At 34.0% G+C, this 16,183-nt stretch overlaps 3 protein-coding genes across 11 annotated transcripts in view; 1 reads left to right on the top strand and 2 right to left on the bottom strand.

Annotated features, from left to right (window-relative positions):
* The window catches only part of LOC123308510 (NFX1-type zinc finger-containing protein 1-like), a 66,927-nt gene extending 64,918 nt beyond the window's left edge, over positions 1 to 2,009 (bottom strand). Inside the window, exons 1-9 of one of the 9 annotated variants that reach the window (XM_044891193.1) lie at positions 1,871 to 2,009; positions 1,559 to 1,638; positions 1,430 to 1,486; positions 1,301 to 1,357; positions 1,172 to 1,228; positions 1,043 to 1,099; positions 914 to 970; positions 785 to 841; positions 663 to 719 (exon numbers count right to left, since the gene is read on the bottom strand). In XM_044891193.1, the coding sequence (XP_044747128.1) occupies positions 663 to 719; positions 785 to 841; positions 914 to 970; positions 1,043 to 1,099; positions 1,172 to 1,228; positions 1,301 to 1,357; positions 1,430 to 1,486; positions 1,559 to 1,595 (436 nt within the window). In that variant the 5' untranslated portion in view covers positions 1,596 to 1,638; positions 1,871 to 2,009. Of the gene's footprint in view, positions 1 to 662; positions 720 to 784; positions 842 to 913; positions 971 to 1,042; positions 1,100 to 1,171; positions 1,229 to 1,300; positions 1,358 to 1,429; positions 1,487 to 1,558; positions 1,639 to 1,765; positions 1,783 to 1,870 lie in introns of those variants that run through there. The other 8 variants (XM_044891195.1, XM_044891197.1, XM_044891196.1 and 5 more) reach the window with 8 other exon arrangements.
* Positions 2,010 to 4,832: 2,823 nt separating this feature from the next.
* LOC123308522 (zinc finger Y-chromosomal protein 1-like) lies at positions 4,833 to 7,101 on the bottom strand. Its single transcript, XM_044891217.1, has 2 exons — positions 6,765 to 7,101; positions 4,833 to 6,691 (listed from the first exon to the last, which is right to left on the bottom strand). The coding sequence occupies exons 1-2, from the start codon at positions 6,815 to 6,817 to the stop codon at positions 4,957 to 4,959; spliced, it is 1,788 nt and encodes a 595-aa protein (XP_044747152.1). The 5' UTR covers positions 6,818 to 7,101; the 3' UTR covers positions 4,833 to 4,956.
* A 304-nt stretch (positions 7,102 to 7,405) lies between these two features.
* LOC123308696 (zinc finger protein 808-like) lies at positions 7,406 to 15,186 on the top strand. The gene is made up of 3 exons (XM_044891465.1): positions 7,406 to 7,677; positions 7,756 to 8,901; positions 13,557 to 15,186. Exons 1-3 carry the CDS (start codon positions 7,619 to 7,621, stop codon positions 14,758 to 14,760), a joined length of 2,409 nt encoding a protein of 802 aa, XP_044747400.1. The 5' UTR covers positions 7,406 to 7,618; the 3' UTR covers positions 14,761 to 15,186.
* Positions 15,187 to 16,183: the final 997 nt, after the last annotated feature.

Below are 16,183 nucleotides of genomic sequence, written 5' to 3'. Positions count from 1 at the left end.
CAATTGAATGAGCCCAATGCAAATTATATCCTACAACAACAGTAGAATCCTAAAATCCCAGGATTTGTTTCATTTGTAGATGGCTACCAGTCAGGCGCATAGTAAAATATAAAGGACAGAAATTAATACAGAGCATAGAACCAAAGAGGATAGAAATCTAGATCTCTAATCTACTCTGTAATCTGTGATCTCTAATCTATGATTCAGGAAGGCATCAAAATTTTCACTTTTTCCTTGGTTGGCTTTCCCCATTGGAAAATCTGAAGCTTACAAATAATCGACGACATAACCTTAACGTCAAACTGAAAACAAATGCTCAAAACAACCGCAAATCAGGCCTTGTCTTTTGTCAACTTTGCTCAGCAGCTGATCGACCTGCTTTCTGTGCGGAATTGGTGCACTTTTGATGAGGCTCTCAGTATGAAAAAAATTAAGTTAGGATTTTGTTCATCCCTGCAGCATTGATATCCGACATACGGTAATGAAAATGGTGGAATAGTCGCTCCTGGTTAGGAGGAACATCATTACCGTATATCAATTGGATTAATTGGATTCATTGATTTTCCGCTTGTGATTGTCTCTAATTGAATCCAACGGATCCACCAAAAATGTAGATCGCTGGGCTGAATAATAACCCTTACTTGTAAAAAATTTCAGCTCACCTTTGTTCCCAGAACTCCTGCCTCTCCAATTTTGAACATCAGACCTTGTCCCAGAATCTAAAAATATTCAAGTTGTTCAACTAACCTGTAGTTTTTTCAAAATGTAAAAAATTTCAGCTCACCTTTGTTTCCAGAATTCCTGCCTCTCCAATTTCGAACATCAGACCTTGTCCCAGAATCTAAAAATATTCAAGTTGTTTAACTAACCTATAGTTGTCACTTCTTTCGAAATGTAAAAAATTTCAGCTCACCTTTGTTTTCAGAATTCCGGCTTTTAAAATTCCGAACATCAAACCTTGTCCCTGAATCTAAAAATATTCAAGTTGTTTAACCAACCCGTAGTTCTTACTTCTTTCGAAATGTAAAAAATTTCAGCTCACCTTTGTTTCCAGAATTCCGGCCCCTCCAATTCCGAACATCATACCTTGTCCCAGAATCTAAAAATATTCAAGTTGTTTAACTAACCTGTAGTTCTTACTTTTTTCAAAATGTAAAAAGTTTCAGTTCACCTTTGTTTCCAGAATTTCTGCTTCTCAAATACCGAACATCGAAACTTGTCCCAGGATCTAAAAATATTCAAGTTGTTCAACTATCCTGTAGTTCTTACTTCTCTCGAAATGTAAAAAATTTCAGCTCACCTTTGTTTCCAGAATTTCTGCTTCTCAAATACCGAACATCGAAACTTGTCCCAGGATCTAAAAATATTCAAGTTGTTCAACTAACCTGTAGTTCTTACTTCTCTCGAAATGTAAAAAATTTCAGCTCACCTTTGTTTCCAGAATTTCTGATCCTCAAATCCCTAACATCAGAACTTGTCCCAGGATCTAAAAATATTCAGGTTGTTCAACTAACCTGTAGTTTTTACTTCTTTTGAAATGAAGAAAATTGCAGCTCACCTTCGTTTTCCGCTTTCCTTATTCTGCTACCCTGCATTTTTAACAGTCTTGATGAATATCGATTCTGATATTATCCAAACCTGCAGATAAAAGTGCAATACTCATGATAAATTCAGTTCCACTTTGTATATTCTCTCATTCAGTGAATCGACTGGCGATAAATTATATTAAGAAAAATTGATTTTTACATGGTGCAATCTTACTCAACTTCAAACTAAAATTCAAAGGGTGCATTTATGAGATGAATATATATTGTATTTAATGTGAATAAACACGGATAATTTGTAATCCTCAAATATAGAAATATCTTACATTTGAATTAAGCGTCAGCACTGAATAACACTAATTTATTTTTTCTTTTGATCCTCCTTAGATCGGTGATTCACATTGGACCACTGAAGAAGTAAATTCTTTCAAATTTGTTGGCATTTATGGTTTGCTAGGGATGTTAATGCACGTAGGAAACATCGATGTATCGATGTTTTTTTATCGAATCTTTAACCAAAGAGGAATCTTTGATATTACGTCACAAATAACAGAGTAGAGTAGAAGTGAACTGTGGAGAGTAGAGAGGAGGAGAATGATCGCTGCTTGCTTGCAGCCTATTCTTGAGGTAAAAAAAAACACTTTTTTTTATACCATTTATTCCGAATCGGCCTTGATAAAAAGATATAGCCATTTTTAGTTTTCATAATGAGCTGTGCCACCCCTAGAAGAACAAAATTATCTTCAGAATAACTAGCTAAATCTCTGACATTACACATCTGTGGATCTTTCAAACAGAGTTGCATTCAGCCAAAAAACCCATTTTTCAAATTTCACAGATATTTTTTATTTTTGAACGTCAAATTATGTACTCGGAAAGGGCGCATTACAATAAAAAAATATTTAATGGCCTAGTTCACAAAAAGCAGTTGATATTAAGTAAAAATTACTATTCTAATTTCTAAACAGAGCTGGTGTCTTTTCTATAAGATTACGAGGATGTATTGAAAAATTATCAGCCTACTACAGAACCAAACAAAATTTCAATGTCAAAATATTTAATTACTCAACATATAATCCCCTTAATTGGATACATTTTATTACAGCGAACCTGCAACGTCTCCAAACCTTTCAAAAAATGTTTCTTCTTGCTCTGCAAACTAGACATCCACAGCTTTTATTACCTCCTCGTTGGAAGAAAATTTACGACCTTTTAAACTTTTTTTCAGTTGAGAAAAGAGATGATAGTCGGATGGTGCCAAATCTGGTGTATAAGGGGGGTGTTCTAGTAATTTAAACCAGAGTGTCGCCATTCCATCGATTGTTGCTTTGTTTCTGGATCGTAGACATATACCCAATAAGTCTCATCCATAATAACAATTCGGCTTGAGAAGTCTACATCGTTTTAAAATCGAGCACAGATCGAACGCGATGTTTCTACCCTTGCACGCTTTTGGTCAACATTCAAACATTTGGGGATCCATTTTGCAGCAATTTTTCTAATGTCCAAATTGACGTGAACTGTATGATAAACGCGTTCGTATGAAATATTCCGTGCTTCAGATATCCGTTTTAGCCCAATTCGACGGTCTGATAAAATCGATATTTTCGGGGACTGACATAGAAACTGACCTTCCCGATCGGTCATCATCTTCAATGGAAAATTTACCTCTTTTGAAGCTTGCAGTCCAATTTTTCTCGGAAAGGTTATTAATTATATCTTCGTAAATCTGCTTACCTCTTAACCCTTTTAAATACAGGTACTTGATGATGGCTCGATACTTCAATTTTTCGATTTTCACAATTTCGGTGGACATCTTCTTTCTTTTAATTTATTGCGTAACTCTGGTTTACTTTTTTGACCTCAAACTTCATACTTACACTACTAATGAGTTATTGTCCGTTAAAGCAAAGTGGAAGACGTGGGTGATATCTTGTGTTCGAAAAAGATTAATCAAAAAAAATGAAAAATTATATTCCGAAATTCATTTCAATCGATGAAACCGTTTGTGAGATAGAACTAAAAATAACATTTTTTATGGTATTTCAACAGCCTGTATCTTGTAAACAGAACCGATTCGGAAAAAATGGTAAAGGAAAAAAGTGTTTCTTTTGATTGCAAGAATCTACTGTTGAAATATTTGTATGAGTCAGACTCACCCTGTATATGCTTTTATGATAAAAGTTGAGTGGTGTTGGATTTTTTCCATAGATATTGGAATCATATAGGATGGCCTTTTTAAAAGTTTCTTCTTATATTGCAGTTTTTTTGGTAGTTATTTACTTTCAATTCAAAAAGCAAAATCATAGATATTTCATTTACTTTCCGAGTTCCTGAATACTGTTTCAAATGTATCAGCTATATCTTGGAGATATTTCAAAAATTCCCCAACTTTTTATGATATTGTTCGACATTATCTATTGAGCTAAAATATTCTTCAAGCCTGAGCCTTTTCAGTTATACAGGGAATGAAAATAAATTTTCCATTTTGTCATTTCTGATATAGAGTATTTAATTCTGAAAATTTTTCTGTTCAAATCGTTGCATTCGTCCAAATGGTTTTCAAAATATCGAGAAAAAACTGAAAAAAAAAAGGATTCATGAGTACGAAGTATTATATTTGTTATTCCTGTTCTAAATATCTTAAGCACAAACCGTTTTCACATTTTTGATGTCAAAGAACGTGGAAATGTTGTATATTTTCTGAATTTCGAAACACTCGTTACAGGGTGTTACAATATTTACCATAACTTTCTTTCTCGAATTACAATCCTAATTTTTTGTGATTGCGTTGGATTCTACCAAGAAAAATAATGATACTGTTCTAACATGAATAATTCCTGAGTTAATTAGGATTTTCTGATTTTCGTGCGTCATAAACCACTGTGGACAAAGAATATACGGACCAAATATTGGGAAAATATGTAGGGTGGTCCATAAGTAATGAATAAAAAAATAAAGGAGAAAATTAATAAATCACCCTGATACTTTTTAAAATAGGACGATAGTTCTATAAAAAATGAGTTATTTAGAAGCAACTAGGTGACCTCTTTCTACCCTAGTTGTAGTTGTAAACACATTTCTTAATGAATCAACCTGTATAAACAAGGATATCATATTCCATTCAAGAATCATTGAAATCTCAGATGGCTATGGAAAATCGTTGATAATAGCCCATAAGTTGATATTTGGTGTTGAGGAACTCAGGTTGGTATTAACCTATAAAAAATTATGCTAATAAAAAAGTTTAAAAAATAAAAATATGTACTTAAAACATTAATAAATAAATTTTCTGAATCATAACAATTTAATTATAACCAAAAACCACAATAACAGATACTTATGACATAAAACAAAATCAGTACATATTCTTTGCCTAAATCATGATTTGGATCCAATAACATGAAGCAAACTAAGCAAGTGGATCTGTTTGACTTGAATGAACATTTCTTAAGTGCCTCTGAAAACTTACTGGTTCATTTGTAGCGAAATCACAGAATTGACACTTGAGTTTCCTAATTTTCAAATGAACACAGTCGATGTGCCTCTGAAGGTTGCTTTTATCGCTCGACACGTACTCACATAAATGACACTTAATATCCCTGATTTTCAAATGAACAGATTTGATATGTTTTTGGATATGACGCTTACTACTAGCAGCATATTCGCAAAAATCACACTTATGTTCTTTAATTTTCAAATGAACGGTTTTTATATGGTGTTGGATAATACTGTTATTACTAGCAGCGTATTCACATAAATTACACTTAAATTCCCTTATTTTTAAATGAACAGTTTTCACATGCTGTTGTATAATACACTTATTACTAGCAGCGTACTCACATATATGACACTTGTGTTTTTTGATATTCAAATGGACAATTTCGATATGGCTCTGAAGAAGACTTTTAACGTTTGTATCATAATGACATAGATGACACCGGTGTTCTTTAATTTTCGAATGAACAGATTTCACGTGTGCCTTAAGGGTACTTTTTTCACACGTGGCATAATCACACAAGTCACACTTGTGTCTCCTGATATTGAAATGAACGGAGTCGACATGACTCTGAAGTTTAAATTTTCTACTGGTAACATACTCACATAGGTGACACTTGTGATCTTTAAGCTTCAAATGAATAGATGTCACATGTTGTTTGAGGGTAGTTTTTTCACTAGCGGAATATTCGCATAAATGACACTTGTGTTCCTTAATTTTCAAATGAACCGAATCGATGTGGCTCTGAAGTTTAATTTTTCTACTAGTAACAAACTCGCAAAGATGACACTTCTGATCCTTGATTTTCAAATGAACCGATTTTATGTGTATGTTGAGGGATCCTTTCTGAGTAGCAACATAATCACATATGTGACACTTAAGCCGGTCACTTTTCTCAATATTCGAATGAGAAGATTTGATACGCCCTTGAAGACTACTTTCTCCACTTGCGACATCTTCACATAAGTGAACAGATTCTTCATGCGTTTCAAGATCTTTTTTATCTTTCGCAGCATATGCACACAGGTCGCACTTATATTTCTTGATGTTTAAATGAACAGACTCGATATGATTTTGAAGGTGCGTTTTGGAACTTGCGTTATATTCACATAGATGACACTTGCATTCCTCGATATCCAGATGAACAGATTTTACATGTAAATCAAGGTTGGTTTTCACAAAAGCCGAATATTCACATAATTCACACTTATGTTTCTTGATATTCAAATGAAAACTGTCCACATGATGTTGAAACATTTCTTCTTGATTTGTAACATAATCGCAATAGGCACACTTGTAATTTTTGATACTGAAATGGGGAGGTTTTGAATGCCCTTCCACATGATCCTTCAAACTGGAAGCATAATCTTCTGGTATGTGATCTTCAATATCATCACCTGTAGGATTATCAACCATGTGAAATTTTTCAGATTTCCACTGTTCAAAGTTTAGAGTTTCGGATTTATTAATCAATGCCTTGAATAATTGAGGGAATTCTTCGGCAGAAGCAGTGGATGACGATTTATTTGAATTACGTTTTGAGATTATGAGAATTGGGTTACTTTCTTCATTCCCGATCATAAATTCTTCCTCATCTATTACTTGCTCGGGAACGTCTGTAATACCCGATTCCTCTTCTAACTTAACGCTGAAAGAAATCATACCGTTGGAACCAATTGAACTCTGAGAAATGAAGTAATGGAAACAAGAATTAAACTCACACATTATATGTGATAGGTACATCTTCTTTTATGTTAACATTACGTTCACCCATATCTAATTTCTCATTTATCAACAAAGAAGGATGTATAGTAAGAGAAATGTTCAATTCACAACTCTTCGAAAATCTACTTTCTGGAAACCTTCAGTTCAGTATTAACAAGGACACTCATTGGTCGAAAATATATAAATTTAATGTCTGCTCATTGATATTATGTGTTTTCACTAGCTTATTTGCACAATTAACAGCACAGAATATCAAATAATAGATTAACAGCTTGCTTGCTTGTGTGCCCCACATAAGTGACGGTCCTGGTTCTGTCAGTCAGTGAGCTGACAGCTGATCCAAAAGTTTTGACATTTTCTTCTTTCTCAGAGACAAGAGACTCTTTCCCTTTCTCTATAGCTGTATTCGGGTTCGGCTTTTGGACGGTCCGAGGATGGTTCTAGAACTGCGCAGAGGATTTTATACTAGAGCGCAACAGTTTTGCGCAGTCCTAGAACAATTCTCGGACCGTCCAAAAGCCGAACCCGAATACGACTTATGTTCTTTCTTTTACAAAATTGAACCACAGAATACATTATGATTGAACTCTATGGGAACCATAGAGTTGTCTCTTTTGTTAGGTTACTAATTCTTTGGGTCTATGGTTGAAGTAAGAAGAAAATCAATAAATAAATAAGTCAAGCAGGGATGATAGAGTCAAGTTTTTTTATATGGAGGTATTCTAGAGGAATAAAATCAAAAATTCGTATATATGCCACTTCTAGAAAGTAGATTTTCCGAGAGTTGTGATAATATTGGAATATTTCTTCCAATAAACACCCTCCTGTGTTATCGAATGACAAGGTAAAAATGGATATTGGCGTAGAATGTATTAATATCAAAGAAGAAATTCATACTTCCTACAATGAGTGAGTATATTCATTATGCATCAATTGCTTTTCTTCTCTATATCTGCATCGACTTGAAAAATCGATTTTTATTTTCAGTGTAAAATCAGAAGAAGAATTCGGAAATATTGACACTTCTGAGCATTTTATAGATGAAAAAAAGGTTCATGAAAGAGACAAATATGTAATTAAGAATGAAGAATCTGGCTCTTCAACCGAAGAAATGCCTCTAGTATTAGAACCCCCGATTATTAACTCTGAATCTGTTCAAGATGATTATACTTCTGGTTCGAAGGATCATGAGAAGTGGCAATCAAAATCTCTCACAGGAAAGTACATGTGCGACTTATGTGACTATGCTACTAATAGAAGAGACAGCTTACAAATTCATGTTGACTCGCTCCATTTAAATATAAAAAGACACAAGTGTGACATGTGTGAATATGCTGTGAACTTCAAAAATTCCCTTGAAGTACACGTAAAATCAGTTCATTTGAAAATTAAGGATCACAAGTGTGACCTATGTGATTTTGCAACAAGCAGAAAAGGTAGCCTTAAGAAGCACATCGAATGCGTACATTTGAACATCAAGAAACACAAGTGCCTCTTGTGTGAATATGCGGTTAAAGAAAAGAAGGACCTTAAAATACATGTAAAATCTGTTCATTTGAAAATTGGGGAGTACAAGTGTCATCTATGTGATTTTGCAACAAATAGAAAACGTAACCTTCCAAGGCATATCGATACTATTCATTTTAATATAAAAAATAAAAAGTGTCGTTTTTGTGACTACGCTGCAAGTGGGCAACATAAACTTGATAAACATGTGAAATCGGTACATTTGAAAATAAAGGATCATAAGTGTCACTGGTGCGAATATGCCGCGAGTGAGAAATACATACTCGATATGCATGAGAAATCGGTTCATTTGAAAACCGATGAACACAAGTGTCAAATGTGCGAGTATGTTACAAGTAGAAAAGACAACCTTCAGAAGCATGTCAAAGCTGTTCATCTCAAGATTAAGGATCACAAGTGTCATCTATGTGGATATGCTGCTAGTAACAAAAGCCGCCTTCAAAGCCATATTGACTTCTTCCATTTGAATATCAAGAAACACAAGTGCGAATTATGTGACTATGCTGCAAGTGACAAAAAAGACCTAGATACACATATCAACTCGGTTCATTTAAATATCGAGAAACATACGGGTGAACCTGAAAAAGAACCACTTCCGCCAGCTTAGTACACCACGTTGTCGGATTTAAATCATGATTTACGCATATTTATTGTCCTAAGTATCTCTTTCTATTTTAATGATTTTTAGTTTTGATTTCATCATTTTCACCTTTGATTTTAATATTTTGAAAAAATATCAATGGTCAATCGTTCTTGGGCGTTATAAACTGTTTTTGCATGTTCATTTCCGGATAAAAAACAATTTATATGCAGGGTGTATATAAAGGTGAGGCTTTTCCTGACAGGAGGTGGAACTGGTAAAAATAATCACCAAAAATCACCTATACAAAACTTCCAAAATGGCCAAAAATTTAAAAACATTAGAAATGATTACTGAAATAGATCCTAATACAACCCTAGATCATTTTTTATCTGAATTGTCGCGAGCATTGGGAAAAACTTATTTCGTATTGACTGACTCACCTGTATGGTTTCTTTTGGGGAATTGGCCTGTTAGATTTTTACGTGGAAATGAAAATGGAAATTTAGGATTGCCGAATTTTCCTCATTCAAGTGACCTGATGCAACTAATCAGATAGACTCGGATGTACTGAACTATTCATTGTCCAGTCATTTGTTCATGTTTTGTTTCGTTTTTCTGATGCTAGTCATATCCCACAGTCCCCTACTTGAAATTTGTCCAAATTCTAGGGATTGTAGGACAGCCATCTTGAATATTTATATAGACAATTTTTAATGAAATTACTTATTTTAATAACTTCTACAGTCCCTCGAAAAAAAGCCTCACCTTTGAAAACACCCTGTATATTTTGATACTGATTCTTGAGGTCAAAAAATAGTTGGTTCAGCACAGGTTAAAACCAGAGATATATCTCTGGTTAAAACATAACCATTCAAATTTTTATAATGAGCTATACCAACCCTGGTAACCTCACACTCATGCCCCCAGTTGCAAAAAAGTCTCTAGAATCTCAATGTTTCATCAAAATTTTAATTCTCCATTGAAAAATAACAGTTTAAAATTTTAATGGAGCATTAAATCTTAATGGCGTCATTCTAACTGGGATATCGACTTGTTGAAGTTAAAATACATACATGCTGACACTGAGTACCATTTCAACTTTGGAAATAAGCTACTGTATTAAGTTTACCTAATTTTCATAATTGAAATGGTTAAAATGGGTTATTTCGGAATCTGGTAATTTTTGTACGAAATGAAATAAACACAATAATCGATTATTTCATATTGGCGATGGATATCCAAAATCCAAGGTAATATGGGGGTTTTAAGCTGAATTCAAATCCAAAAATCTAGGCGCCCTCTGCCGGCTGAATTACGAAACTACTTTGTCAGTACGGCAAAGTCGAAACAAGTTTTGTAGGTTATCTATGAAGTTTTGTTTCTTATGTTTACTCTTATCTGTAATGTAACTTAATTCTGTGAATCTTTCAAATAGAGTCGCATTTAGCCAAAGTATCCAATTTGACGAATTTTTTAATTTTTTGAAATGATCAAATTAAAAGTTAGCTTACTTGAGGACGAATGTTTTTTGAAGTACCCTCCATATTTTGAACGCACGTTAGATCATAGACAAACTATGTGTCAGATGGCTTATTTTAGTGTTCTGCGATCAGAGATATAGACCATATTAGTGAGGTTAGAATCACTCAATTGGCGGGAGATCCATATTCAAATTTTTTTACACTGGAATCGACTTTAAGATGGAATATCGCTAGCTAGAAGTAAATGTTAATATGAAGACATGCAAAATTGGGTGCCGCCATTATTAGAGGTTGTTTCCAAGTACATTTCACATCACAAAATACTTTTATATGTCCTAAAATCAAAATTGAAAACATTATTATACGGAATATATCCGTATGTCGTAGATCATTTCTGCTATACGTCAATGATGAACCGTAACAAGGAAAATGACATGCTACGCTTGCGCGTTAGAATGATATCAGCTTCAGAGGTTAGAAACGAAATGAAGCTACGACAAACTTCCATGGATCTTGCTGACCAATTTTATATTGACCCATTATTAAAAAAATATACCATTTTATTACGAAATTTTGTTTTCAACCTGTTAAGAAAGGATCATAGAACACATTCCAACAGAAATAAATCTTAAGAAATTCGCTAAAATATCCGAAAACAGGCGAGAAGTACGCGGCATTTTTAGTCCCATAAGAAATGCATAGGGAATTCAGGGACCAGATCCACGGATGTATCGCGATTCAAAATTCCCGCCTAACCTCACTAATATGGTCTATAGATATATCTCTGTCTGCGATGCTCTGGACACAGAACATAGACATAGAGACATGGACCGAGCAATGCCAGCATGAAATTGGCTATTTATTAGAAAGAGAGAAAAGCTCGTCGGGACATTACCTTTCTCTTTTTTGTTCACATAGAGGTGAGTGTAGACCAATCAAAATTCTAGAAAAAGACAACTGCATTCCCGACGTGTTTTTCTCTCTGTCACTTTTTTTGACCGTATTTCATGCATAGATATAAAGGGAAGGCACAGTCCATGTCCCTATGTCTATGACACAGAACACACATACTTTATGGCTTTGAATAGAAGAGGAAGATAGCAAGGCCACCTGCTGTCAGATAGAATAGAATAATTTATTAATCCTGATAGACATTTTACAATGTATAGGACATGTCAGTTATACCAAAATATTACACAACAATGGGTAAAGAAGAAGGGAAAAAAACTTATTCCAAAAAATATCATTCTTCAACACTGTAAAAACATTTCTTTTGCAGTACAGTTTTCACTACATTACGAAATTTCGATTTATTCAGAGATTTTATGTCATTCGGCAATTTATTGTACAATTTTATACATTGGTATATGGGCGATAGACGTCAAAATAAAATTGTGGAGGACAAGTGTAAATACAACACATAATCTGGAATATTATTGTACTTTTAGTTAATCTACGTACATTGAAATAGCATTATTTTGTTTAAAGTTTGCTGGTGGTGTTGGTTTAGTTATTTTTCCGCTAACAGTGTTAATTAAATTTACTTTAGTAATGGTAATTAAAGTATTCAATGACTTGGGCAAGTTACACAATATTTTAGCAGTAAATGAATAATTATGCCATTCTTTTGCTAAGTTGTTGGATGTGGAGGCAGAGGAAATAGAGACTGTCAGTTTTTTTCGTATTTCTGGAGGAGTTTCTGTATTTTAGCATAAGAAGCTTCACATAGAGACAACTCTGGCTTTATATGAATGATTTGACTGCTGCGAGTGCTGCGTCGTCTGAGGTAGCATCACAGAACACGAATATACAAGAGGTTGTCTCTGATACAGCGTATGGTCCGTATATACACATTTGGTAACCGAAAGTTACCAGAGCGGTTACTCTGGTAGTCGTTTTTTAGTACTAGATTAGTAGGGTCGTTTCCCATCTTCCTACTCTATAATCTTTGCGGACCACAGCCAAGAAATGCTATGTCCCTACTAATCCACAGAAACACGGATGACACTTGTTTGGCCCAGAGATATCTCTGGTTTGGCCGCCATTTGCGTGGGCACGAAGAGTGGGGAAGAAGAAAATTTAGGCAGGATTTATGAATTCGGAATATGTATAAAGTATTAAGTTCGAAAAATACACTCCGTCGCCTTTCTCTTCTACTATTGTTCTTTTTATCGAGTTTAGTGGGAAATTCGATTAAAAGAACGATAGGAGTAGAGAGAGGCGATGGAGTGTATTTTTCGAACTTAGGTAAGATAGCCGCTATAGAGCTCAGGTTCGAAAAATGTTAGGAATATTAGAAGGAAAAAACAAATTTCAATTAATAAATTAATATATTGAACTTTTTTCAAATTAACAAAGAATCCATTCATGACAATGAAAACTAATGATGTTAAAAATGAGTATCCCAGAAAAATACTTCTATATATGACTAATGTTTAGAATTATCTTGGCAGAAATGACTACATAATACATAGATATTTATTAGAATAGAATTATTGTCTTACACATATTACTCTGGCTGTGGTCCGTATATACACTTTGGTTACTTCTGGTTAGTAAGTGGGCGGCACAGATTACAGAGTAGGGTTCCGTCAGAGATATAGAAGGGGTCCGTATATGTCGAATTCCTGACAATTTGGTTCAATATCAGTCACCAGAGTAGCCGCCAGAGACTCTGGTAGCCGCTCTGGTAACTTTCGGCAGAGACAAAGTCTCTGCTTTCGGTTACCAAATGTGTATATACGGACACATATGAATGTGTAAATTTGCTCTTGGTTGTTAATTCAAAGAATAAACTTATTGTCATTTACTTCAATGAATTTGAACCCCTAGAAGGAAAAAGGTAGAGACAATTGTGGAACCTGACTAGCAATGATGCAAATCTTACTCATAATGTGCTTAGCACTTACAAAATATAACTGGAATGGAGAAATCTTAATTTAATGAAAATATCAATCTCAAACAAATAAAACCCCTATGTCTATGAGGAAGAAGAGGCATTAAGTTCTGTGAACAGAAATATTAGATTTCTGTGGCAAGTGCATAGAATCATATAGAAGAAAAAAAAATATTGTTTTTTCGAAAAAATGGGTGAAAGTTGTATAAATATTGAGGAAGAGGCACATATTGCCTATGATGAGTGAGTTTTTATACTGTGATGTATCCATTATTTTACATTACTATTTTATTTCTCCTAGTTCAATCGATTCGAAAATTCGCATTTCTTTCAGAGTGAAGTTGGAAGAAAAATCAGGAATGGTCGACGTTATTGAACAATTCATGGATGAAAAAGAAGTTCATGAAAGAGAAGAATATATAATGAAGATTGAAGAGAGCAAGCCAATTTGCTTGGTTACAGAAGTCGATGCAAATGAATTATCATCCACCTCAATAATAGAAGAAAAGCCTCACGTTTTAGATCCATTGATGAATAATTCTAATCTTGATCACTTTGAACAATATCAATTTAATATAAAGAACATGGGCGATTATCCTAAAGGTGAAGAAACCTATCTTGATAAACCCTCGCATTGGGATGCTTCTTCTCCAAAAATACAATCTTTGGATTTAGATTTTAATACCAAGATTCACAATTGTAACATGTGTGATTATGAGACTAATTATAAAAAGTACCTTAAGGTACATATCCAATCAGTTCATTCGAATATAAACCAGCACAACTGTAATTTATGTCAGTATGCAACAAAAAAGAAAGAGAACCTTCAGAGGCACATAAACACTGTTCATTTAAATATTAAAAAACATAAGTGCCAATTATGCGAATACGTTACAAATAGAAAAGATGGTCTTGAAAATCACGTCAAGTGTGTTCATTTAAATATGAAGAAACACAAATGTCACTTATGTAATTATGCCGCGAATTCGAAAGCTAGCCTGGATGGTCACGTGAAATCAGTTCATTTGAAAATTAAGGATCACAGGTGCCACTCGTGTGACTACGCCACAAGCGTGAAATATCACCTTGATGAACATGTGAGATCGGTCCATCTGAAAATTAGGAAATACAAGTGTGATTTGTGTAGCTTTGCCGCGAGTCATAAAATCAATCTAAACGAACACGTTAATTCTGTACATTTGAAAACTAAAGAATTCAAGTGTCATCTGTGTGACTACGCTACGAATAGGAAAGAGGTCCTCCGAAACCACATCGACTCTGTTCATTTGAACATCAAGAAGCACAAGTGTCGTTTATGTGAATATGCTGTAAATAACACGTTCATGCTTGAAGTACATGTAAAATCTGTTCATTTGAAGATTAAAGAATACAAGTGTCACTATTGTGATTACGATACGAACAGAAAAGATCATCTTCAAAAGCATGTTGACGCTATTCATCTAAATATTAAGAAAAACCCTTGTGAATCTAAATGTGAGTCATAGTTGTGGATTTTCCTCGACCATAATTGAATTTGAAACTTCAGAATGGTATAGTTTCATTCAGGAGGATGAATAATTTTATGGAATAGATGCCCTTCAGTATTTAGTAGCTTATTCGAGGTTTTTAATGCTAAGCTCTCAAGAGCTTAGGGAAAAACTAATTTTCAATTTTGCTACGTTGCCGCTTATGCGAAAAATTACTACAAACTTCGTTATTTCAAATGGGACACCCTAATTATTATGAGCTTTTTCGCGTTTCTATCCCAGCTGAAAAATTAGTGAACTTCTGAATTGATTTGTGTTCAAACTATTTTGATGTTTGCCATGTGCTGGGAATGTTATAAAGTCTTTTAGTTTATTTATGTTATTTTTGCTGTATTGGTTTTTATTCTTATTGTTGTTACTTTAAAGGGGAATTCTCCTTATTTTGGGTTATCACTGCATATGTAAGTTCAAACTGATTAATTATGAGTTTCATTCATGATTTCTTCAAATTCACCGCAGAATCTAGTCAAAATCATCCTTCAAAAATGGGGTTTTAAAATTTAAATCGCTTTGTGCGGATTTTACGATTTGGCAACAGCGCATACAAGACAATGAAAAGAACAACGTCCGATCAGCTTGTTTATAAAATAACAGCTGTTGATATACAGGCGCGTACTTAGTGGTGAGCCTCAACAGCAACCGGCCATAAAAATTCCATAAAATTTTACTAACTTCCTCGTTCGTCGCAGACTTCATAGACAGCCATCTTTGTCTATCTCGTATCTCATCAAGATAATGTATTTGTTGTCCTCTTATTATCAAGGCATATTTCAGTCGATGTTGCCAACTTGTGCAATAGAAACGGAACGCTTTAAATTAAATACCCATTTTTATTTTTCATTTTTAAGTGCTTAAAATAATTTTTTTCTGGGAACCGGTTGAAATTTTTACTTCGAAATGTGACGTTTCAAAGATATTTCATAAACAATACATGATTTTCGCCAGAAGGAGTGTTCATTATTGCTTCTTCATATTTCATTTATTAATGGAATACCCTAAAAATGTTCTATTGCTTGTGTAATAGCAATTAAATAAATAAATTCAACCTTCTTCGCTGGTTGTTATTTCATAACTTTGTCTTAGAGGAACATATCAATGTGTCCATAATAAAAAATGAGCTCAATGATTAGGCTGATGATCTTTGTTGAAGATATTACACATAACGTTGGTTTGGAATTTCTGAAGATGATCTAGGAAGGGGTTGAATCCCTTATGTGATGTGGCTGAGCAAAGTTCTCAGTTCAAGTAATAATAATAAGGTTTAACATCTCAGTCAAAATTTTATTGAATTGAAAGTTAACTGGGATTACAAACAAGTAGTTAAAGTTCAGTCTCTCTCAATTGTAAACACTTGAAAAATGTTTGTCTTAGCAAAACTAGA

Source organism: Coccinella septempunctata, chromosome 2 (genome assembly GCF_907165205.1).
Source record: "Coccinella septempunctata chromosome 2, icCocSept1.1, whole genome shotgun sequence".
NCBI classification, from domain to species: domain Eukaryota; kingdom Metazoa; phylum Arthropoda; class Insecta; order Coleoptera; family Coccinellidae; genus Coccinella; species Coccinella septempunctata.
This window is presented reverse-complemented; position numbering and strand designations above follow the sequence as displayed.

Coding starts and splice junctions, on each gene's coding strand:
- LOC123308522 (XM_044891217.1), bottom strand. CDS start 6,817: ATGGGTGAACGTAATGTTAACATAAAAGAAGATGTACCTATCACATAT. Junction 6,692..6,764: donor GTACCTATCACATATAATGT/GTGAGTTTAATT, acceptor GATTTCTTTCAG/CGTTAAGTTAGAAGAGGAAT.
- LOC123308696 (XM_044891465.1), top strand. CDS start 7,619: ATGGATATTGGCGTAGAATGTATTAATATCAAAGAAGAAATTCATACT. Junction 7,678..7,755: donor ATTCATACTTCCTACAATGA/GTGAGTATATTC, acceptor TTTTATTTTCAG/TGTAAAATCAGAAGAAGAAT. Junction 8,902..13,556: donor GAACCACTTCCGCCAGCTTA/GTACACCACGTT, acceptor TATTTCTCCTAG/TTCAATCGATTCGAAAATTC.